Source organism: Hemicordylus capensis, chromosome 2, assembly GCF_027244095.1.
Source record: "Hemicordylus capensis ecotype Gifberg chromosome 2, rHemCap1.1.pri, whole genome shotgun sequence".
Lineage (NCBI taxonomy): Eukaryota > Metazoa > Chordata > Lepidosauria > Squamata > Cordylidae > Hemicordylus > Hemicordylus capensis.
The window spans coordinates 338,639,712-338,664,304 of NC_069658.1; the positions used below are offsets into that span (position 1 = coordinate 338,639,712).

The following is a 24,593-nucleotide window of genomic DNA, read 5'->3' on the forward strand; positions in this document are numbered from 1 at the left end:
CAGGCTTTTAATTAGATTTACAGTTTTCAATAGTTTAATTTTTAATAGTTAAATTTTAAAACATTTTAGTGCTTTATTTGTTGTCATTTGTATTGTTTTGTTGTAAATCACCCAGAGACATAGGTTTTGAGCAGTATACAAATGTGTAAAATACATTTAAAATAATAAAATTATTCTTTTTCCACTTCTCTGAATGAATCCTACATTATATATTCTTACTTATTTAATGCCTTGTTGAATAATGAACACACTCACAGCATTCTAAGACTTTTGTTTAAAGGACAATTAATATGTGTTCAGACCATTTCCATCACACTTCAGAATGTCTTCACTCTTTCCTCAATTTGATTAGTTTCATCTTCATAAGTTGTTACAGCTATTTTACTTGCTAAAGTTCTGATTCTGAATTTAACATTTATTCTCCCAATTAAATAGACCTTCCAGGCATCATGAAAGCACCAATCATAATTGCCAGAATAACAGAACTGACTAAGTATCTAGTTATTGAACAAAGTTGAGTAATTGGTTGAAGAATATTTAATGTGGATAGAAGATGAAAATGCAACCTGCTATAGTAATAAATGGGACATAACTTAAATGGTGAATTGAAATGGAAACCAAATTGACCAATCCAATGGCTGCCTATACCAGAAATTGCACCAGTGCAAGCTAAGCTATAGCCTAAGCCAATTCCAAATCTCTTTCGGGCTATGGGCCTTTCCAGTGCTGTCACTGAGTTTATAAATATACTTTGTTGCACCTGTGGTAGGAGGTGGGTCCTTTCTTCCATTGACATGGGTACAGTGGTATTTATTGTTGCACTTACGTTTTGCTCCCCCATCATCATGCACCATCTTGGGCCACACCTGCATTACAGACGACCTAGTGTGAGATCTCACTATCCTGAGATCCAGCATTGAAGCAACACCACAGCTTCCAAAATTGCTCTTGTCCAAGGCCCTTCATTCTACCCATGTTTTATCTTGCACCATGGGATTTCAATTCTCAGTTGCCTGCAAATATTGATTTTGGCCCTAGTTCTGCGGAACTAGTCTCAATCCCTGGCGTTAGCTACCTGTCATTCCTTAACAGTTGTATACCTGTCTCTATGACAACGTCAAGACTTCAGTTATTAATGGAGAGTCGAGGATCTCTTCGGATGAGTATCTCTGTCATTACTTACTAACCTTAGACATAAGTCTTTTTTTGCTCTACTGCACACTGTCCCCCCCCCAAATAAAAATAAATCCTGTGGTACAAGCACAACCTGGGTAATTTATAGGTGTCTTTCTTCCTCTTGACATTACTTTCTCAAAGGGATCAATCCAATTTGTTGAATGTACATTCTACTTCCCTTTCCCTATTGGCCATGGTTATGCAAGGATTTCAGTGAGAATGGGGCTTGTTTTCAACAACTCAAGATAAAAGGCACAGTGGGAAAAATTAGTAAGCAAAAATATCTTTACTGTCAGGATTGATTGGCAGTGACATTTAAAGAGCAGAATGGAAGAAATCGAACAAAGGCGGCTGGTGTGAGGAAGAATGACTGATGCATGGAGCAAACAGAAAGGGGACTGCTGTGGTATGTAATGGGCTGTATCGTCGTGAGATGTGTTGTGCTGGGAAGATGTTGGAATGCTAATGCTGGGATGAAAATCTGCCTTTGACTCTTTTTAACCTCCCAGTAATTTGTTTCTTCAAGGTATTCTTTGATGCCCCTCCATTCTCTGAAGTGCTGGGAATGGGCACAGCTGGACACAGATGCACCAGATGAGACCTCTGTACAAGACAAGCTGATTGGACTGGTGGCTAATCACAAAACTGTCTCAAGAAATGTACCAAAAATGTGATAGTTCACTTCCCGTCCTCAGTGATAGCACTGGAGACTTCTGAGAAGAGTAAGCAGATTTCCTCACCTCACACATATGTGGAGCTAATTCTACTTTTTCAGATACTTAAAATTACAAAGTGCTGGTTATCACCTTTAAAGCCCTAAATGGCTTAGGTCCGGGTTACCTGAGAAAGCACCTTCTTCTGTATGATCCCCATTGCACTTTGAGGTCATCCGGAGAGGTCCATCTCCAGTTACCACTGGTACATTTGGTGGCAACTGGGAGCCAGGCCTTCTCTGTAGCTGCTCCTGTTCTATGGAATGCACTTCCAGCATTCCATAGACCAGGCATCCATAGTCTGAGCTCATTGTTGGCCTTCAAGAGAGCCCTAAAGTCTTGCTTGTTTGGCCTGGTCTTCCAAGGTTATTAAACTGTGTTTAAGAGTTTTAATTGGTTTTAAATGGCTATGAATTGTTTTAGACTTGTTTTTATATTGTTTTTAACTTGTTTGTTTTTAAATGGTGTTTGTTATCATTCTGGACCGCCTGAAGGAGGTGGGATTGGATGGCACTGTTTTACAGTGGTTCCATTCTTACATCTCTGGTAGATTCCAGATGGAGTTGCTAGGAGACTGTTGTTCTGCTAAGTGGGAACTAAAATGTGGAGTTCCACAAGGCTCCATACTGTCTCCTATGCTCTTTAACATCTACATGAAACCGCTGGGAGAGATCATCAGGAGGTTTTGTGCTGGGTGTTATCAATATGCTGATGACACCCATATCTACTTCTCCATGTCGACCTCATCAGCAAATGGCATATCTTCCCTAACTGCCGGCCTGGAGGCAGTAATGGGCTGGATGAGGGATAAAAAACTGAAGTTGAATCCAAATAAGACAGAGGTACTGACTGTGGTGGTTCAGGACCCATGAGATGGTTTAGATCTGCCTGTTCTGTATGGGGTTACACTCCCCCTGAAAGATCAGGTTTGTCACTTTGGAGTGCTCCTGGACCCAAAGTTCTCCCTGATTTCTCAGGTTGAGGCAGTGGCCAGGAGCACTTTTTATCAGCTTATATCAGATACATCCATTTCTAGAGATAAATGACCTTAAAACAGTAGTACATATGCTGGTAACCTCCAGGCTTGACTACTGTAATGCACTCTATGTGGGGCTGCCTTTGTATGTAGTCTGGAAACTACAATTGGTACAGAATGGGGCAGCCAGATTGGGCTCTGGGACAACATGAAGAGACCACATAACTCCAGTTTTAAAAGAACTGCATTGGCTGCCAATATGTTTCCACATGAAATATAAATTGCTGATAAATGACCTATAAAGCTGTTAAGGACCTATAAAGTCCTTAACAGCTTGGGTCCAGGCTATTTAAGAGAGTACCTCCTTTGTCATAAATGCTGCCACCTGTTACGATCTTCTGGAAAGGTGAAGAAAGGTGGAAATGGTTGCCACCAGCTCGTTTGGTGGTGACCCAGGACCGGGCTTTCTCTGTGGCTGCCCCAGGGCTTTGGAATATGCTCCTTGTTGAAATAAAAGCATCTCATTCTCTGTTTTCAGGAAGACCCTCAAGGCAGGCTTTGAATAGAGAATATATAAGAAGAGAATTCTCTTAAATAATAAAGAGAATATATAATTCTCTAAGGTGTACCTGTAGAAAATCCCATGCATGGCAGCTCTCATGAGAATTCGTGAGCAGAAGCACCTGATTGGGCAGTGGGAATTGCATATGCAGATAGGGAGGAGGAGCCTGTGATGGTTAAAGTCAGTTGGAATGTAACTGTTATTGTTCGGAATATGTTCTTGATTGGAGAGGAGAGGAATATATATATATATATATATACACACACACTGCTCACACAATTCGTGAGCAGAAGCACCTGATTGGGCAGTGGGAATTCCATATGCAGATAGGGAGGAGGAGCCTGTGATGGTTAAAGTCAGTTGGAATGTAACTGTTATTGTTCGGAATATGTTCTTGATTGGAGAGGAGAGGAATACACACACACACGGATGGTTTGCAAAGAAGGTTTGCAAAGGTTTACAAAGAAAGGTTTGCAGAGGTTTGCAAAGAAAGGGGTCGTGAGGGAGGAAAGAGCCCCTTCAGGAGAAGGAGGCTGCTGTTGTGTGAATTAGATGAGGAAACAAGATGAACAAGATCTGTGAATTCAGGAAGGGAGAGAGAGAGGGTGGGGGAGAAAGACAGAGAGGAAGAGCGAGTGGGGGAGAGAAAAAGAAGGGAGGGGAAGAGAGAAAGAAGGAAGGGTGAGGGATGGGCCTGAACCTGTCAGCAGCCTGAGGGGAATGAGTGGCCATGGTGGCAGCGGCAGCGAGGAAGGGCCCAGTCAACCGCTGCTGCTCCTGAGGGGAGGAGCAGGAGTGGGGTGAGGGTGAGGAGGTCTCTGGGGATAGGGGTCTGCAACCAAGAGGTGTGAGGGGATGCAGTAAAAGGATGGAGGAGTGACCATGAGGGCTGAGGGGGATGGAAGCAATGGGATGGAGGAGAAGGAGCGGCTCAGGTGAGGGTGGATAGATCTCTGAGGTGAGGGGAGCTGTGGCAGGGAGTGAAGGGAGCAATCAAGTCCTAGCTTACAGATGCTTTGCATGGGTTAAGCTAGTTTTAATAATTTGTTTTAATAACTGTTTTATGCTATTGTTTTTATTGTGTATTTTAATCTGTGTTGACTTTTAAATATATTAAATTTTGTACACCACCCAGAGATGTACATATCAGGTGATATAAAAACATGACAGATAGATAGAAAAATAACTTTCAATGGGGCTTCATCATGACTAACTTCGTCTGAATGATGCTTGTTGAAACATTGACCACTGCTAACCCTTGGGCTAGTACACCACACCAGACCATATTTGCTTTTTCTATTTTCATGCTAAGTCCTGATTTAGAAATTCAAGCAGCCATTTCTTTCAGATGCCATCTACCTGCATGATGCAAGCAAATTTTCGGACAGTGGGGAAAGGGGTCAGATTGGTGTGGCTAAAATGGTCCAAATCATACAGGAAACTATTTCAAACAAACACCTGGACAAATGGAGCTCTCTCTACATTTCAAGAGGCTACCCACACTGATTGAATCTATGGAGCAAAGCTTGTGTGCAAGAAAGTGCAGGGAGATCAATGCCCCACAGGCAGTAGACATTACTGAACGAAGTCCTTCACAGCTCAGATGATTGCTTTAAGGCAAATTTCCACTTCATATGAGATAACTATACTAGCCTTGCACATAAAAACCTAATTTAAACAAAACCCTAAAAATCATGTGTGTGTATAAGAAGCATAAACTGTTTTCTTAATAGAACATCTTGGACAGTCATGGTGTAATGCCTCCTTTGTTGTATAATGGAGTGTACCTGATAACATAATTAAAAAGTGAAGTTTCTGTGCTGTTTATTATTGTTGTGAATGAAAATGGTAATTTTCTGAAATGTGGGTTGATTCTGCTCACTGACATTTGGTATTTTACTTCATAAAGTCAGAGTCAGTGAGGTCAAGTGCTCTTTGGAGGGTTGCTCCTAATTGTACCTATGTCTCTCAACAGGTTTTAAAAAGAAGTACTTCCAAATGTAATACCAACTAGAGAACAAGCTGCATGCTTGTTATTTTTGGTTAAAAATCAGCCATGGGGAGCCCCAGTCTGGATTGGGACCACAGTGGGGGGTGAGGAAAGCTTTAACCCTTTCCTCTCTACTGTGGTTCCAAACCAAATCACTAACGTGAGTTTGCCTTCCAAGGGAAAGAGCAGCTGCAGGCAGCCCAATCCAGACTGGGACCATGGTGGAAGGAAAGGATTAAAGCCATGTTTCATCCCCACTTTATCTAGGTCATTTTACACACACACACACACACACACACACACACACACACACACCCCACCACCACCACAGCTGATTTTTAACAAAGGAAAGCAAGTATTCAAGGGCCAAACTACATACTCAATGTCACATTTTGCTTGGCCCTAGGACGTACTGAAGTGGGGGATTAGGAGTGGAGATCAATCCAAATTAATGGTATGAAGCTTTAAGAGCTATCAAGATCACTTTACTTGTGACTACACTTCATATAACAATAGCTACAACTCACTTTTAAAGGACATTGTTCTAGAAACAGATAGCCATAAGAAATAACTCTATCTACCTACCTACCTACCTACCTATCATATTTGTACACCACCCAAAACGCAAGTCTCAGGGTGGTCTATTACAAAGCAATACAACAACATATAAAAAGGTTAAAACATTACAATAATTTAGGATTTAAAAGAATGTTAAAATTATTAAAAATAATCAATCTATTAAAACAATATCTAATTAAAAGTCTGGGTGAACAAATGTGTCTTGACTGCCTTTTTTAAAGTTGTAAGAGTTAGGGAGGCTCTTATTTAAATATCTAAATCTACTTCTCCATGTCAGCATCATTGGGAGGGGGCATGATCTTCCTAAATGCCTGCCTGGAGGCAGTAATGGGGGCTGGATGAGGGATAACAAACTGAGACTGAATCCAGATAAGACGGATGTGCAGGGTTGAAACTTCAGAGATCAGTTTGATCTGCCTGCTCTGCGTGGGGTCACACTTCCCCAGAAGGAACAGGTACGCAGTCTAGGGGTGCTTCTGGATCCAAGCCTCTCCCCGGTCTCCCAGCTTGCGGCAGTAGCCAGAAGTGCCTTCTATCAGCTTTGGCTGATATGCCAGCTATGTCCTTTTCTTGAGATAAATGACCTTAGAACAGTAGTACATATGCTGGTAACCTCCAGACTGGATTACTGCAATGCTCTTTATGTGAGGCTGCCCTTGTGTGTAGTCTGGAAGCTACAGCTGGTTCAGAATGCGGCAGCCAGGTTGGTCTCTGGGTCATCTCGGAGAGACCATATATTCCCATATTGAAAGATCTACACTGGCTGCTGATAAGTTTCTGGGCAAAATACAAGGTGCTGTTTATAACCTATAAAGCCCTGGGTATTTAAGAGAATGTCTTCTTTGTTGTGAACCCCACCGCCCATTGAGATCATCAGGAGAGGTCTTTCTGCAGTTGGCACCGGCTCATTTGGTGGCTACTCAGGGACAGGCCTTCTGCTGCTGCCTCAGAGCTTTGGAACATGCTCCCTTGTGAAATAAGAGCCTCCCCATCTCTGACAACTTTTAAAAAGTCTTTAAAGACACACCTATTCACCCAGGCTTTTAATTAAATATTGTTTAAACAGTTTTAACATCATTTAAAAATGTTGTTTTAAAATTTAAATTGTTGTAATGTTCTAACTTTTACTATGTCATTTATTTTGTTTTAACTACTGTTTTAATTTTTTTATTATCATTTATTTTAATCATTTTATTTGTTATCATTTATTTTATTTCTTTTAACTTTTTGTTTGTTTGCTTGTTGCAAACTGTCCAGAGATGTGAGTTTTGGGCGGTATAGAACTGTGTGAAATAAATAAATATTTCAAAGGGGAGCACGTTCCAAAACTTTGGGGCAGCAACAGAGAAGGCCCATCCCCGAGTAGCTACCAGACAAACCAGTGGCAACTGCAGATGGACCTCTCCTAGTGATCTCAGTGGACGGTGGGGTGCATAGCAAAGAAGACATTCTATTAAATACCCAGGGCCTAAGGTTTATAGGTTATAACCAAGACCTTGCATTATGCCCAGAAACATATCGGCCAGTGTAGATCTTTCAAGATAGAAGTGATATCCCCCATATGTTGTAGCTTTGCCTTGTAAGGAAGGTGCTCTAGGTCCCTGATCATCTTGGTTGCCCTCTTCTGCTACTTTTGTCATGTTCCCATCATTGCACATCATCATAAATGCCCAAGGCTGCATGCTTACCTGTGAATAACCCCCCCTGAATACAGTGGATTTCTTTAAAAACATGGATAGGATTGCACTATACTGTAATCAGTTTTTATATAAATGTTGAGAAACTTGGTTATGCACATAGGATATACACAAACCCTATAGGAAATATGAAGATGATTTATATTTATCTCATTATTACACAATATCGTGGAAAGTAATTGTACAATAACGATTTTTATATGAAATCAAAGGTCACATCAGCTGAGATTCTGCAGATTTCATCATATTATATAGTTTAATTGTTTCTAGTACCTTTTTATGCTGCATCTAAAGAGAAATTATTTTTAAGGTTGGGTAATTTATTATAATATTAACTAGATTTCACTTGGTTATTAAATACTGAAGTCAGAAGCCTTTCAAATGAACTCATATTCAATAGATATTGCTCTGATTACATAAAGTGTAGAAATCTGCAGCTGTAATCCTGCATACAAACAGACAGCTGAAATTCAGTAAGATGCAATGGCCTAGCTGCACAAAGGAGTGCAATGCATGGAAATGTGCACTTCGGTTGCTTTTATGGCACTCCTGGGATAAACAAAAACAGCACACACAATTTACATAGTATCGTACAACTGAGCTTGAGGAAGCTTAATTGCAAAACTGAATTTTAATTAATTTCCAGTGGAATAAATTACAGCAGCACCATTCTGAGAAACAGACTAACATCCAGACTAACGATGCACTAATGCTATGGGGGAAAGATGAGCTCACTGTGATCCTACAGGGGAGAGATGAGTTAACATGTGATCCTCAGGCACATATTTGCAGGTGGCATGGTGGGCATCAAGAGTTTTAATTGCCATGTCTTGTTAGTTTTGGGAGACTGCAGAGTTGGCAAACTATTCAATGGTATTTTCCAGTACTGAATTCCCAATATTACATACAAACATAAGAACAGCCCTGCTGGATCAGGCTCAAGGCCGATCTAGTCCAGCATCCTGTTTCACACAGTGGCCCACCAGATGCCTCTGGGATGCCCACAGGCAAGAGCTGAGAGCATGTTCTCTCTCCTACTGTTGCTCCCCTGCAACAGTATGAGGGCTTGCCCTCAAGCTGGACCAGGCCTGGTCCAGTTCAGCTTTTTTTAACAGCAGACTTACCACCTCTAAGGCCTTGGGAGGTGCTGCTGGTGGCTGTGGGGGGAGTGTCCAGCTATTCCACTCCCTCATTGGCCTCTTCCTGATCTCCCCTGGGCCATTTTAGCACCCTGAGCTTGTGGTGGCCATTTGGGAGGCCGCCGCACATACAAATGGGCCATTTGCGTAGCGGGGTCATGACCCGACCACGCAAGTGGCCAATGTGCATGCACAGTGGCCTCCAAAATGGCCACCACAAGCTTGGCGAGGGCCAGAACAGCCCAGGGGAGACCAGGGGGAGGCCAGTGGGGGGAGGGAGACTGCCAGAGACACACACACACCCCACACACACACAGCTGCCAGCAGCAACCCTCAAGGACTCAGAGGTGGTAAATCCACCAATTTTTTAAACAACAAAAAACAAACCCACATCCTTGCCATAATTTTTTGGAATTTTCATCCACCCCCACCATGAGACAAGCCCAAACCAGTTCAGACTTGAACCGGACCGGGACCGGCTTTAGTGTCCACAGAACTGGACCAGAGCCAGATCAGTTCAAGTCTCATTCTACTCGAACCAAACTGTGTTTTCTGGTTTTGTGTATCCCTAATGTCAGTGGCTGACATCCTGACTAACAAAGCATAGGAGCTTTGAGGGACTGTTGGGGCATGATGGGAGCCCTCACACAACTTCCTCAGTCCCCCTGCATGCGTACTGTTGCACAAGAAACCTTAGTATTTGGAGCACTTGTTGCACTCCAGAAAGGCTCTGCTAGATCAGATACACATAAATGATGGTCCACGCAAGGGCTCCTATTGTACCTCCACAGTCTCATGAGGTGTTCACACTTGGTAGGATGTTAGCCATTGTACCTCCACACAAATAGCATAAAAGGAACTGAAACTAGGATTTCAAATCACAACCCGGCCACAATCCTACAGATCCAATGATATAATAATTGGAAAGCATGAGAAATGAAATAAATGATTTTTAACTGTATTATAAATTATAAAATCATATAGAAATGGTAATAGTAATAGATCATATGGGGCAAAAATGCTAAGAAAATAGATACGCTAAATGACAACTAATCAAAAAGAAGAACTATGTAGTCCATGATAGATGTTAAGATGACAGCAACCCAGTGATAAGCTGTCTCGAACTACTTTGTCAAGTGTCCATGTGTGAGTTCATATTGTCTCCCATGAACATCAACCAAATCTTCATAGTAACTTCAAAACCATGTTGGAAAAAAGTTTGAAGGCATGAAATAAAATCCTCTTCATAGGAAACTATTGCTCCTTAACAGATCATTTAGGTTCTTTGTTGTCCTTCTGAGCTGCCATTTAAATGCTTACAGTTCTGCAAGAAAATGTCTTGGAACATATGCATGGGCAAATCAAGAGAGGGAAAATCTAGATGACCTTCAAAATCAACTAAGGGCCTGAAAAGAAAATTCTCCTGTGGATGCAGGAGGGAAAGATGATGAGGACTCACTCGAAGAGGGGGGGAAATATCCGAGTTCCTCAGAAATCCCCTGCTGCCCTTGAAGGCTATGGCAACCAAATCAGATCTCCAGTACCTTATAAGAAAATTAACTGAATACCAAGACAAAATTAACATAACTCCTAGCCACACCAAGCATTCAATTGCTGGAGGTAAACAATGTACTCAAGGAGACACCTGCTGTTGTAACTTGACTGTAAAGCTAGGACTCTCACCTTGCAAAATGTGGTACAAGATTGAAACCGGAGACTATGGAACACAGGGAGATGTAACTACCTGTGCTTCAAGTCTCTCTCTTTCCCAGAGAAAATAGAAGGGCAAGAGTCTGAGGTTTTTCCAACCACATGCATGAGAGTTCAGTGCTGGCTATTGAATGAGCCCAAAGACTCAGTGCTAAACTGCCCGCCCCCTGCAAGTTCCACTCCCTAGCAAGAATTGAGAGATTCTACTGCAGTGATATAGAAAGATGCTAAAATACATCATCTTACATTGCACAGGAGATAGCGATGGTCAACCCCTCCTGTATTTTACCAAAGACAACCACATGGCTCTGTGGTCGGCAGGAGTCGAAATTGCCTTGACAGCAAGCACACTTTACCTTTACTATTCTTGCAGAAAAGGAAAAACAAAAACATGAAAAGAAGCCATAACACAGGGCTGTCTCCTCTCTGACAATGGTTCTAAGTTTTCCCATCCACAATAATCACTTCACACTGTAGACAGTAGCTTAGATCAAACACCAAGAAGCTTGTAGAGGTTATGATCAAATACAGATGGAGATTTATTTCACCTTGATTATTTCACACTGTGGCAACACTACTATTTCATATATTATTTGTTTGTTTAGTATTTTTTTTATATATCACCAAAAACAGTAGGAGCCATGAGAGAGCATATAGCTGGAGTTCTAGAAACAACATAACTAGACTTGTTACTGCTATATATGACTATTCTCTTAAGAAGATTGAGCTAAATTTTCTCGCACATTCATCAAACTATGTTGCTATAATTTTGCAGATTTTAATTTGGGGGAAGGAGCTGGGATCCTAACTCTTCCTCCTAACTGAGGGCTATGTTGTTGTTGTTTTAGTCTTCCAAGCCTAATGGTTGGATTGAGTGAAATGTCATCAGAGATTCAATTCCATTGGCTTTTGTGCTGCCTATATTTGAAGAACAGATCTGGGGTGTGGGGGTTGGGGGTGGAGGGAAGCCACTGAAATGTTACATTGGGGGAAGAAATCTACCAAGAAAGCAGATTTTTCTCTTTCTCTTTCTTTTTTTCTCTTTCTCTTTACTCTTCTTTCTATTTATTTAAGAGCATTTGTACCTCACCTTTCCATCCATTTACTGTGTGCAACAGCAAATTCTTTTTTTAAAAAAATCCAACCAAGACAACTGATAACATGTTAAATACAGAAACTAGAAATACAATAAATAATAATACCAAACAAAAGAAAGAAATACCATCACCCACAAAATGAGACATGCCAAAATGAGATATAATCCAAACACCTGCCTAAACAGAAAGGTTTTAGCATGGCAGTGAAATGCCATCAGAGAATGGGTGAAATACATCTCCTCTTTCAGTTGAAGAGATAAGGAGGCTTTATTTTGTGTCCCCATAAGATGCTGATGAGATCCAATGTTTGTGTGGTGCAGAGAAGAGTCTCAACAGCTGTTCTTAATACTGGACAGGTTAATATGCAAGAAGGTGGTCCTTCAGATGAGCTGGTCCATGTCTTTTAGGGTTTTAAATATCAAAACAGCACTTTGAATTGGGACCAGAAATGAATCAAAAACTGAGGTAGTTATAATAAGAAAATAATGTGTTCCAAATAGCTCGCCCAAATAGCTGGCTCTATCTGCCATATTCTGGACCAGTGGCAGTTTTCAAACACTTATCAAAGTCAGCCCCACATAGCATACATTACAGAAATCCAAATGAGAAGTAAATAAGACATGTGTCACCATGGCCAGGTCTGCAGCATATACTTTGCTATACTGCATTGCCTTGCATTCTTCCATGAATAACAGATACAAGATGTTCACCTTATAACAAAGGCCTCAATCACTCAGTGAAATGGCATAGTCTCACTAAAATTCTTCATAGAGAGTGTCTAGAGTCTTCCGGTTGCAAGAAACACACTTAAGAGAGGTACCAATTAGACGTCTGAAGTCCAGAAGGTTTGCCAGGTGTTATACAGCTCCAAAATTATTTAAATTGAGAGGACTGACCATTCTGCTATGTCAACATTTCTCTTTATAGTGTGGACTCAATCACTGATTACAAAGTAGATTTGTTTCCCCTAGAACAGGCCTGCTAAACGTAGCCCCCCCCCAGTGAATTTTGGACTATAATTCCTATAATCTCCAGCCACAGTGGCTAATAGGGATTATGGAAGTTTTAGGCCAACATCTGCAGAAGGGCCAAAGTTGAGCAGCCCTGCCCTAGAACAATGAGACACACTAAGCCAACTATTTTCTCTGTTTATGCTCCCACCATAAACCAACTACTATTCCTCCAGTCGACCTTGCAGAGACTGAAAGAATTTAAAGAGGAAGCCATTCTGGCAGAATGAGGCTTTAAAATGTAGCTTCAAACCCCGTCATACAGATCAGACAGAACAACAAGGTATGAGAAAAAGGGGAATCACCTTAACTTTTTTTTGTCAACACTATAATTTAACTGATATTTGTTGGCATATGTACCCATATGCCATACTTTTTGCTTTCATCTGCACCACTCATACGAATGGATTGACATGATCCTAGTCTTGCTCCTCCCACCCCCCCACAATGGGACAACTCTCTCAGGCACTCTTTGCCCCCCCCCCAGGTCTGCCTAAGTCTCATGCCAACTTAACTCAAAAGGTTGGGGACCTGATTGGTCACTAAACCACTCACTGCTACTAAGCCAAGCAACAGTGGAAAAGATTGAAACCAAACTAAAAGGACACTTTTCTTAAGATTCAAGAACAATTATCAAAGAGGAGTGATCATTTTAAAAAGAATTTGGGGACTGTAAGTCATCAAAGCTTTCATGGTTTATTTAGATTGATGTTACTGAAATGGTAGGCCTAATGTAGTGTCACGTACCAGTGTACAGACATCTGTATACTCCTGCAACATGTTAAGGTTGTGCGCACAACCAAACCATGGACGGGGAGGGTGGCTGGGGGGAAGATAGGGCTTCACCTTCCTTGCCCCCAGATGATCTGTTCCATCTTCAGCATGCCTCTGCGTGCCCACATGATCAACGTTGCTCCATGCAACATGGATTGCTGGAGGCCAGGACTTGCTTCCCAGCCTCCAGGAATCCCAAAATGCACTGTGCGATGGGTGAAGTGCATTGGGGAATTCCTCTGGGAGTTGGGCACTCTAGATGCCAAACTCTAAGGCTAATCTCATAAGCAGCCTAACCCAGGTTAGGGCAGCCTAGCTGGGATTAGGCTGTTTGTGTGGAGTGCTGGGATCAAGGCTGATCTGGGTGCTGCTGCCCCATTTAATCCAACTTTTAACTGACTTTAAACCCAACTTTTAACTGCGAGCAAATCCTTAACCCGAGCACCTGGGTTGTGTGTATGCTCCATCTGCATGCAGCTCAAGCATACACAGAGTCAGGTGCCTAGAGCACCCACTCCTGTGGAAATCCCCCTATGCACCCCACTCACAACATAGTGCATTTTGGAATTCCTGGAGGCTGGGAAAATGAGTGCCGGCCTCCTGCCATCTGCACTGCACAGAGCAGCATGGATCATTTGGGTACAGAACAGCGCACCGCAGATGAAACAGCTCATCTGGTGGGAATGTAGGTGAAACCCTGGCTTTCCCCCAGCCTGCCCTCCTCACCCATGGTTTGGTCATGTGCCTGTGATCCCAGGCTAAAGGTTGGGGTAGAAAGTCAGGTTAGGCAGGGAAACAGTGCCAGGATCGGCACTCCAGACAGGCAGCCTTACCCAGGCTGGGCTGCCCTAGACTGGGTTAGCCTGCTCATGAAAATAGCCTTACATGTCTTTGGTGTTTCAGATTGGAAAATATTTTGGATAGGTGGGTTATGATACAGGGATTTTCCTAGAGAAGATTACAATAGTCTCTTAAATTCTTCTTCCAGACAGTAGTACTTTTTTTTTTTTTTGCTTGTTACAGGATACTACAGCTAAGTCACATCTTATTATATGCTAGAGAAACAGATAGGGTCAGATGGGCAGGCATAAAAGGGTAATTATTGAAGTACAAGCATTGGAGGAAGAGGTCTGGAAGAATAAACAAAGGTTGCCCACATCCATATCCAATAATCTATTCTTGTTTACAGTACTATTAATATGATATAGGGGTTGTCTCTCTAGATGTTTCTCCAGCCTCAACCTTTCTGAGAAATATTTTTTTTCCCCTAGGTTTTATTTGGGTTCATTTGAGTTATGGACATCAAAAGGAATTCATAGGTTTGTGGATGTTATGAAAGATGACAAGATGAAATTCAAAAACAAATTCCAAGAGTGGACTGACTGACCCCAATCTCCTGGTATCAATTCCTACAGGTAAGCCATTCATTGTACCTTTCGCCTTTAAAGCAGAAAATGAATAGAAACTTAACTGGTTGTAAGACTCCAATAACCCATAGGAATACATTACTTAATAATATGTTCTCATTGTTATATAAAATATTTAGATACTTAGCAAGGGCTACTGGCCCATTATATGTCTTCAAACCAAGTTGAGACCTTAGGATGAGCCCTAAATCAGGAATATAAAGCTCTGGCTGTTGATCCCCATCTCTTATATCCTCATCTATGAATGTAAGGGAAGCCTGATAATTTTTTTGCCAGGTGGTACTTATCATCAGACTGGATATAGCACCTTAACAAAAATCATTCAAAATTATGCTGGAAAGGCTGTGGCTTCACCGGCATGTATCTACATTTTTTATGGTTGTGCCAGCAACTGCAGAGATCTGAGATGAGGATAAGACACCAAAATAAATAAGATTACAAAATTTCCCTTGCCCCAATAGCATTTATTTAGAATAAGAGGCACCCCCTCAAAAAATGTAGTTTAAATTGCAACAGCCCTAAGAAGACAATACTGAGCTAGATAGACCAATGGTCCGACTCAGTATATGGCAGTTTCCTATGTTCCTGTGTGTATCACATTTCTATGTGGAAATATGATAGCACACACCCTGGGAATTAGGGCTGATATGAATCCATATGGGAAGTAATTCTAATGTGAAATATCTCCTCCCAGCCCAAAACAATGGCTAATCCAATTTACAAATATATCTTCTAAAACGTAAGAAACTGGCAAGGCTAAATCCTATCGTTCTTCGTTATCCAATAACTCTTCTTCAACAATAACAATATAATGGATCAATCATCTTTATTTTAATTATGCTATATATGGCATTGCAGAATGGAATGCTTAGGGAAGGAACACTCTTCCACCCCCCACCCCCGCTGCTTCCCCAGTGTTGTGGTGCAGTTCTTTTTTTTTGTTGCATCATTGAGTATTCTGAAAGAGAAACATTTAAAATACTAAAAATAAAAGCCCTATTCAAATATTATGTCCAGAGGAGAGCTGGTCTTGTGGTAGCAAGCATGACTTTTCCCCTTAGCTAAGCAGGGTCTGCCCTGGTTGCATATGAATGGGAGACTTGATGTGTGAGCACTGCAAGATATTCCCCTCAGGGGATGAAGCCGCTCTGGGAAGAGCAGAAGGTTTCAAGTTCCTTCCCTGGCTTCTCCAAGATAGGGCTGAGAGAGATTCCTGCCTGCAACTTTGGAGAAGCCGCTGCCAGTCTGTGAAGATAATACTGAGCTAGATAGACCAATGGTCTCAGTATATGGCAGTTTCCTATGTTCCTAAACTTGTACAACAAGTGTACAGTATACACAGTTACAGGTCTGTAGACAGGCAGTTTTTCACACATTATGTTGAACACAGGTAAAGTAGTGCATTTCCTATATGTACTTATGCATTTTTGAGGGCAAATACTCATGTCCACTTTTTAATGAATGCAGGTACAGTTTTTCACACAAACACATATGTACACTCCTAGAACATAATGTCTGAATAGGGCTTTCATGTTTCAAAGAAGAAGATATTATGGATAGTTTGGTTATAGGGCTTTCCTAGAGAAGATTACAATTGTCTCTGAAATGAAAGTCTCTGGCTGACATAAGGAAAACTACTCAAAGTAGTTCCATTGAAATTAAAAGGACAAATAAGGCAATGCCTAATTTGTCCTTTTAGTTTCAATGGAACTACTTTGAGTAGTTTTCCTTATCATCTCAGCCGCTATCAGTAAAAGTAAAACCATGCTCTTATAGGAACAGTGTTGAGGTGGTTATTTGAATGGACCCAGTAAACTTGTATACATCTGTGTTTTTATGAAATAAATGCATGAAATTAAAATTGCAGGACATTTGTATGAATTATTTGCACTAGAGGTTTTCATCTTTTTACTGACTACATTGTGATAGTCTTGTTGTGATAGATTGGGGAAAAGACAAACATCTTCTATAACCAATTTAATTTAAAGACGGCCTCAATTTCTTAGAGGTAATAGTCAATATTGTTGCATAAACAGCCAAGATTTAAATGCACAGGAGAGTATAGCCTGCTTATCAATGATGATGAAAGGATGAAATGAAAGGATGATGAAATGGCATGGCAACCATGCAACTGTCTGTTCCCGCATCTGGTTTACTGCCTGTCAGTACAGGGTATCAGTTCCGCTGTATGTCACTCCCATTTCTATTTCATTATTACCTGCTAGATGGCAGTGGATGTCTTTTTACATTGCGTACTGTATTGATGGTTATGGACATTTCTTTCTAAACTCCCACTACGAGTCAAAGTGCCACACCTGAGCAAAGAACGCACACTTTCTCAAGCTAGTTCTATATATTACACTCTGTATTTTTGCTCCATTTCAGCATCACAAGTCACTCTTACAACACTGTCTCAAGAACTGCAAAAGCACGGCCTTAGGTTTTTGCTCTCTGTCTGACTCCCACTCCTTCTTCACAGTGATGCTCACCAGCTACCATCATAAAGCTGCACACCATTTGTGCATGGTTGCATGAGGTCGTTGTGGCAATTGCTGAAGAACTCTTATTAAAATTCTCAGAGCAGAAATAAATGTTATCTTAACAAATATGTGGTGCCAGCCCACATTTGCCTTGATACCAGATCTGGGATGGGGTGGGGGCACTTGCAGAGAAGGACTGGAGAGCAGAATGGGAGGTTCCTTAACTCTTCCTGCATCCACCGGTTCTCTTCTGCAAATGGCCCCTGTGCTGTGTTTCCCCTCCAATCAGACTCACTTCTAGTTTCAGAGCCCTTTGAAGGCAAAAAAGTCAACAGCCCCCTCCATTCACACAGGAGAATAATCAGGTAGGGAGAGGGTTAAGCACCCCCTCCCACCTGCCCATCCTTCCCTGAAAATATTGTCAGCCCCCACATTAGCTTTCTAAGGGAAACACAGGAGTGGGAGCCCCCATGTTTTCCTTGTAATGCCAAATCCATTCGGAGACAGCATGTCATCGTTACTGTCACAAGAACCACCTGCTTTATGCATAGCTTAAAGTGTCAGTGAGAGGGCATTTGGGGACTAAAGAAATTCATGTTATCCAAAAAAACCCACAAAGAAACAAGAACATTCTCTACATCTTCATTGAACAAACAGGGATAATTTGCAGATGACCATGTTTTCATCACATTATGAAAAGAACAGCCCACCAAAGCAATCAGGATTTGTATTCATTACAGAATAGAGAAATTAATGTGAGTTCCCCCTCTGCTGTTAGAGCTTGACATATAGGAAAGGAATAGAAAAGGACCTTAGTCAGTACAACTTTTAAGATGGATTTTAGAAGTAAAACAAAGCACAGATTGACTATAAGTAAACTGCATTTGGTAGTTTCAGGGAACCAAATCATAAAAGCTTTTAATTGAAGACAAATGAGGATAATTGCAGTTGGATGATGTGGACTGACTTTCATGGCTCATCTCAAAAAAGGAACTCTACATAAAATCTAACTCTAATGTAAAACTTGTTAAAATTACTGCTCCATTATAGCTAGAGAAAGGTGGAGATGGTTTTCTTCCAATCTATCATTATGAGCACAATCTCAGTTCTGTATTAATTACCTACGCACAATTAAGGACACAGAAAGATAAACACACTTTGCTGAGAAGGACCTCCCAGGCCTATAAAACAAACCCACCACTATACAATGGTCCTATAGGGCCCCGGTTGATGCCTCATGTTATTACATCATTGTAAGTTCAGATGCCAACAAGAAGTTAGTTACACCCAGAAAGAGTTTTGAAAGAAAGGATGGTAATACAGCTGTCTCATTCAAAACCAAATCAGAGTCTGGTTGTTACACACAAAATATCCTGCTTAATATCTAGTTATATGGGACGGCTAGTTGTCCCAGTTTTCATCAGCTACTCCATTAAGACTGCATTCCTCTGAGATCTGTTTAGTTTTGATGCCATTCATTTGGCTCCATTATTTTCCACACATTATTTTCCACAAAGTTTAATATTTTGCTCTACTCATCAGAAATGTACACCCTTTCTTTCTGCAACAGAATAACATCTTCTCACCCTGAAAGTCACTCTCCTTCTAGCTCTTTGTTTTCTACTGTCTGTTGCAGCCACAATCTGAATACACCATTTTGAATAATAATTAATAACAGCACAGTAGGAATCACAGAAATATGGATACTTTCTCAAAACATTGTTCTTTATTAGCATCATGCCACAACATGCTCACAGAAAGAAAGATGTGTGCATGTGTGTATATGATTCTTCTCTTTTGATGTATGGGAGCTCAAGTTTTATTCACTCAGATGTCCAACTGGAACAAGATGGCAAAAGAGGCTAAAGGCATTTCACATCAACAGGTAGGCCACAAATTCTATGGGTGGTTTTTCTTTAATTAAAAAGTGTGGGTCTCACTGATGTCTGACATAGGATTATTTCATTTAATATCAAATAAAACTCTTTTCTTTGAGAATGACATCATCTAACAAAATACTTAGTTCCTTTTCCTGTTCCCTTTTCCCATATTTGATGCAAATATTTACCCACTTATGCTTTTTTTTAGCAGCCAATAATCTTGGTGTTACATAGCAAAATATAATTTTGGCTTCCACCTTGTTGGTGCCATATGGAGCCATTTACCAGGTTGATTACCTGGTGAGCAACATTCTACACAGATGTCTATGAAAGACTCTATTAACGCCTTATGAAATACTGTAAAAGTGCATCTTTATTCTCAGAAACATTTTAAGTGCTCGGATAAAAGTCAAAGAATAACTTCTTGAGCTCAGATTTTTCACCTTGCTTTCATTATTAGTGATATTTCTAGACTTGGATCTGACTTTCATACATTTCCAACCAACCACAGATTACTGTTGGCTTTAAAAAAAAAATGCTGCTTTAAAATATTTATCAAATAACTTGCTTTTCTGTTCTGTATGTGTCACACATTTGTGCTTTGACAAATCAATGAGCTACAAAACCCAACACTATGGGAAAAATTGGGAGAGGTATTAAGAAAATGCTGCAGCAAAACAAACATTGCCTAAACTTAAAAACAAAGACACTATGAAAAGGAATGGGGGAGGGGGCATAAAATCTCATTACACAGCCCTTGATGGAGAGTTTTAATTAAAAGCCACAACCCTTCCATGAGTTCCACACTTCAGATGGATGACCAGGTAAGATAACAGACACAGAAAAAAGTCAAGAGAGAGAGACAAGTTTGCCTGTGGATAGGCACTACTTACAGGTGTAGGTCATTTCAAAGCTGTCACTAATATTCACAATGTCAATCTGGGGAGCCAGCTTGGGGGGCTCTGTGAACTGAGACAATGCAAACATAAAAGCTGCATGTTCCTGGGATTGTTGAGTAGGAAATAATCCCCCTGAAGAAAGAAAATTAAAAAAAGAACAGAAGGGGGAAACAAATAAGAATTTTAACATGAAATGACAATAGGCATTCTCTAATTCAGTTTCAGTGCAATGGAGTTTGCGTCAAACTCCAAACACTTGGAAGAGAGGAAGCCATGTCAGTCTGTTGTGGCAAAAACTACAGAGTCTTTTGGCACTCTTTTGGCATGTTAAAGAAGAACCAAGAAAAGCTTTTGGTACCCTGTGCCAAGTCTGATCATTATGTAACATAAAAGCCACCTTCAGGCTGTATTAGCGAAAGGTGGTATGGAAGCACCAATACACGAATACATACATACCTGCATACGCACATACATGCATACCTACCTACCTACCAACCATGATCCAAAATACTTCTTAGAATAAATTACGAGTGTATGGGGACTATGGAGAACTGGCGGGTTAATTCCCTTTGCCCTCATTTGACAGGACTTTAAGAATTAAGTGAGAGGACATTTGGGGACTAGAGAAATTCATGTTATCAGTACTATCAGGGAAAAGGGGTGAGCATCTCACACCATCAAGGAAGACTAGGACCTTGCTTTCCTTTTCTTTGCACAGGATCTCAATCTGCTGCACTTGACCACACTGAGCAGATGTCTATGCAACAAGTTATTGTCAAACTGAAACAGAACAAAGGAAAACAAAACTAGCATTATTCAAGCAACACCTGGCTTTGGACAATGTGGGAGCAGGGCGGGGGGGAGTAGGTGGGAATTCACCAAATTTGGAATAGAGGAGGAATAGATAAAAAACCATGCTCTCTGTGTCCAGCTCCTATTAACCTATGCCCTTCACTCTTATTATCAGGAGTGATGTTACCTGTGCCAAGAATTCTGCTCAGGCGACAGGAAGACAACCTAAAAACCTGACTACTCTATGGTCTGCTTATGGAAGTAAGTTAGTTACTGGTCCTAGCAATGCAGCATGGTATGGTAAGATACTGAAGCGTCTAAAAAGATCCAACTCGCAGTTTCATTAATCTCAGTATATTATTTCTGACTTGCTTTATTGGAGCATAGTTTGTGGCCATACCTTTGAATCTAGGGCGTTCTTTTTTTAAGGTACTTTTATTGTGAATTTGCTAGAAATGCAAAGGAAGTATGCAAATAAGGCACAACTGGAGTACAGATGTGCAAATGAGGCACAAATAGAGTCAGCGGCTGGATAGAAGGAAACAACAGTAGTAGTCCTGATATCAACTGTTCTCTGTAATGGTTCAATTCAGCAAGCAAGAAAGCAAAAGCATGAAGAGTAGCCTACTACAGTGTAGGATACTTTCTACATGTTCAACAGTGTGCATAATTCCTGCTGCTATGGAAGAAGAGATTGTGCGCAAACACACACACATACACACACCCGCGCTTAGGCGCCTGTTGTTGCCAAGGAAGGCGTCAGAAATGACAACCTGCTAATTTCCAGGTTCTCCTTTTGTTTCATAGCGAGACGCAGAAGAAATCTGCAAAAGGAGGGCGCAAGCAAGGGAACGTAAACTGCAATAAAAGTGCCGATCCTGCAAGTGGGGTTAGCCCAGGACTTGCCTTTACTCAAAGGACGTGCCAGCAATTGGCATCGTCCAGAGAAAGGAGGGAGGCATAAGGGAAAGGAAAGATGCGGTACTCAATAGCATGCTGTGGGGTGAATGAATTGGGAGGGGACAAGAGAAATGAAAAAAGAGATTGTTGATGCTCAGAGAAGGAAAAACAAGCGGATGCAATGAAGAGAGGGTGAACGCAACGTCTTCCTGGCATCGCTCTGCTTTTGTTTAACAGCAACAACAAAGACGAGAGGGAACTGATTTCCCTTGTCAGGTACCTCACCTACAGACACGAAGAACCATACCAAAAAAGAAAAGAAAAAAGGTGAAGTGATTTTCAACCTAATCCCCATCCAAATAACATGCTGAGACGCAGATCTAGGAATTTCCCATGAAGAGAAGAGAAATTGTTTGCTTCCTCCATTTCAGAAGCACTTTGAGCACAGGCATGTCACCCACCCACCACCCACTAGGAAGAACCGATACATCCCACATTATGACCCCCTAGCCGGTTCTACTGATATGGAAATCCATTCTATGGGCAGACCCATCAATCTCTCTCTCACACACACTCTCACTCTCTCTCGCACACACACACATACACAGAGCATATAGCAAGGAAGCACACTCACCTATCTGGATGTTGCTGGGGAAATTGACCCCCAACACTGCCCCTAGGAAACTGGTGCAGAAGAAGGCAAAAATGTGCTGCATATTCCCTTTTGCATTGGCGAGAAAGAAGCCCAGGTCCAAGCATAGATTTGATATTTCCCCCTCTTCTGGTGTCTTTCTTTGGGGTCCTCGCTTCCTCCACTATGCTGCGTGTCCCTTTCTCTTGGAATCCAGCGCTTAGATCGTTGCCTTAACACCAACTGACAGCAGGATTAACTGAGCTCTGAGAGAGAGAGAGAGAGAGAGAGAGAAACCCTTCCTCATCCACAGCCCCCCTCCTCTCCCTCACTCATGCACATGCATGCAGACACCCTCACTGTCTCTCTCTCGCGCGCGCATACACACAGAGTACTCTTCTGTCAAGCTCATTTCCTTCGCATTGTTCTTGCTTCTCACCAGCAGAGCTCCCCGCTTTTTGCAGTCTCTTTCCTTAAGCCCCACCGCGCCCCACGCCGCCGCCCGCTTCTCCGTGTGCCGTCTCTCATCAAATTCTTCACCTTCTCCCCCCACCCTCCACCCCCGCCCGCTACATTCCTTTTGGTGGCGCCAGGAGAGCCCAGCTGCCAGTCCCTAAGGGGCAAACTCCGATGGAGTCAGGTCTCTGCTCTTGAGTCACAGATCAATAGGTCCTCCGGCAGGGTTACTCGGCTCTTGGGATCCAGGGATTCGAACTCGGTGTCATCCGCTCCCAGCTCACATCATTAAGTCAATGATGGGCGAGATGGGATGGAAACAAAGGGAAGGAGGAATGATTTTCAGAACAGAAGCCAAGGGGATTCTTAAGGGAAGGAAGACCAGCTTGTCTTTCCCCATCCAGCCGGAGTGTTCCTTCCTCTCTCCCGGCCCAAAATTAAGCTGCACTTCCCATTTTGGTGTCTTCAGAGGTGGCTCTTCATCTCTGGCCTCATGGTGAATGAATTCAGGCTAAATGGGACAGGTGAGTGTAGTCCTTAGCCTTAAGAATGAAGTGGATGTGCATGAGGAGCAGAGACAAGCATTGTGCAAGGCTTGTCTCAAAGGTTCAGGCAATTTTACAGTTAACAGCTTTGCTTCCCACTCTCTCTGTCTCTTCTGGGACCTAGAAACATGTAGGGCATGGATGGACATATATTTTGTAAATGCAAATCCATCCACAATGAAAGGGGAGGGCACCGTTCAATTACTGTTATTTATTATTATTTGTACTACAGTAGCAGGCAGCCATCTCAGCCAAGAACCCTAGCCTAGCAGGGTCCTAGCAATCCTGCAGTGGCCTACAAAATTCTGCAGCTGCACCAGCATCTCTATTGGTGTGTCAGCTGATCAATCATTATTTTCATATGGATGCCTAGATTAATTTCATTCTATTCATTTCATTCTTCTTCAGGAAACCAGAGTAGCTTCCATCACTTACAGAGATGGGGGAAATTAAAAAATTAAAACACATCTTTCAGGCCTGTTCAACTTAGGACCCCCAGCTGTTTTTGAACTACAATTCCCATAATCCTGAGCCACACTGGCCAATAGCCAGGTATTATGGGACTTGTAGGCCAACACCTGCAGGAGGGCTGAAGTTGAGCAGCCCTGGTAGATATATAGCTACAGAAATACATACTCCACTTCCCAATATGCCATCACACTTCAGGATGACCATGAAACAGAACCCAGGGTGGGATGATGCAAATGAAGAGGTGGAGCTATTCAAATAGGATCGGACTTGATTTGCAGAGGATGAACACATTAGGGGAAGGGAGCCGGTTTAGCCCCCACCCTACTAATGTCCTTTCACCCCTTCTATTTTCTCTTTATTTTCCTCAATTTATTCATGGCAGCAGTCATCCCCCCCCCCATACCCCAGTTCTATGCTGCATATCAAAGCAATATTGATGTCCAAGATCACACCCCTCAGGAAGTGACTGCAGTGAAAACTAAATGAAAGTAAGATAAAGCAGCCTCCCGGCTTGGTGGTCTCTCCAGCATGCCCTGCGCGCTCATGCAGGGCATGCCGGAGCTTCCGAGGAGCACGCTCCCCCCAGCCCCCGCCAGCTCCTTAGCCTGCTCTCCCCGCTATTTACTCCTACATCAAAAAATGCATGGGGTCTCAAGAAACAATCATCTGAAATGAATTATCCAGGGACT

At 41.9% G+C, this 24,593-nt stretch overlaps 1 protein-coding gene across 7 annotated transcripts in view; it reads right to left on the bottom strand.

Moving 5' to 3' along the window:
* Nucleotides 1–22,948, bottom strand: part of GRIA1 (glutamate ionotropic receptor AMPA type subunit 1) — a 299,136-nt gene extending 276,188 nt beyond the window's left edge. For 6 of the 7 annotated variants that reach the window (XR_008314540.1, XR_008314541.1, XR_008314542.1 and 3 more), the window contains exons 1-2: nt 22,436–22,865; nt 20,104–20,241 (exon numbers count right to left, since the gene is read on the bottom strand). Coding sequence is in view for 3 of the 7 variants with exons in the window: in XM_053288236.1 (XP_053144211.1) it covers nt 20,104–20,241; nt 22,436–22,517 (220 nt within the window). In the remaining 4 variants the exon portion in view is untranslated. The other variant, XM_053288235.1, reaches the window with a different exon arrangement.
* Nucleotides 22,949–24,593: the final 1,645 nt, after the last annotated feature.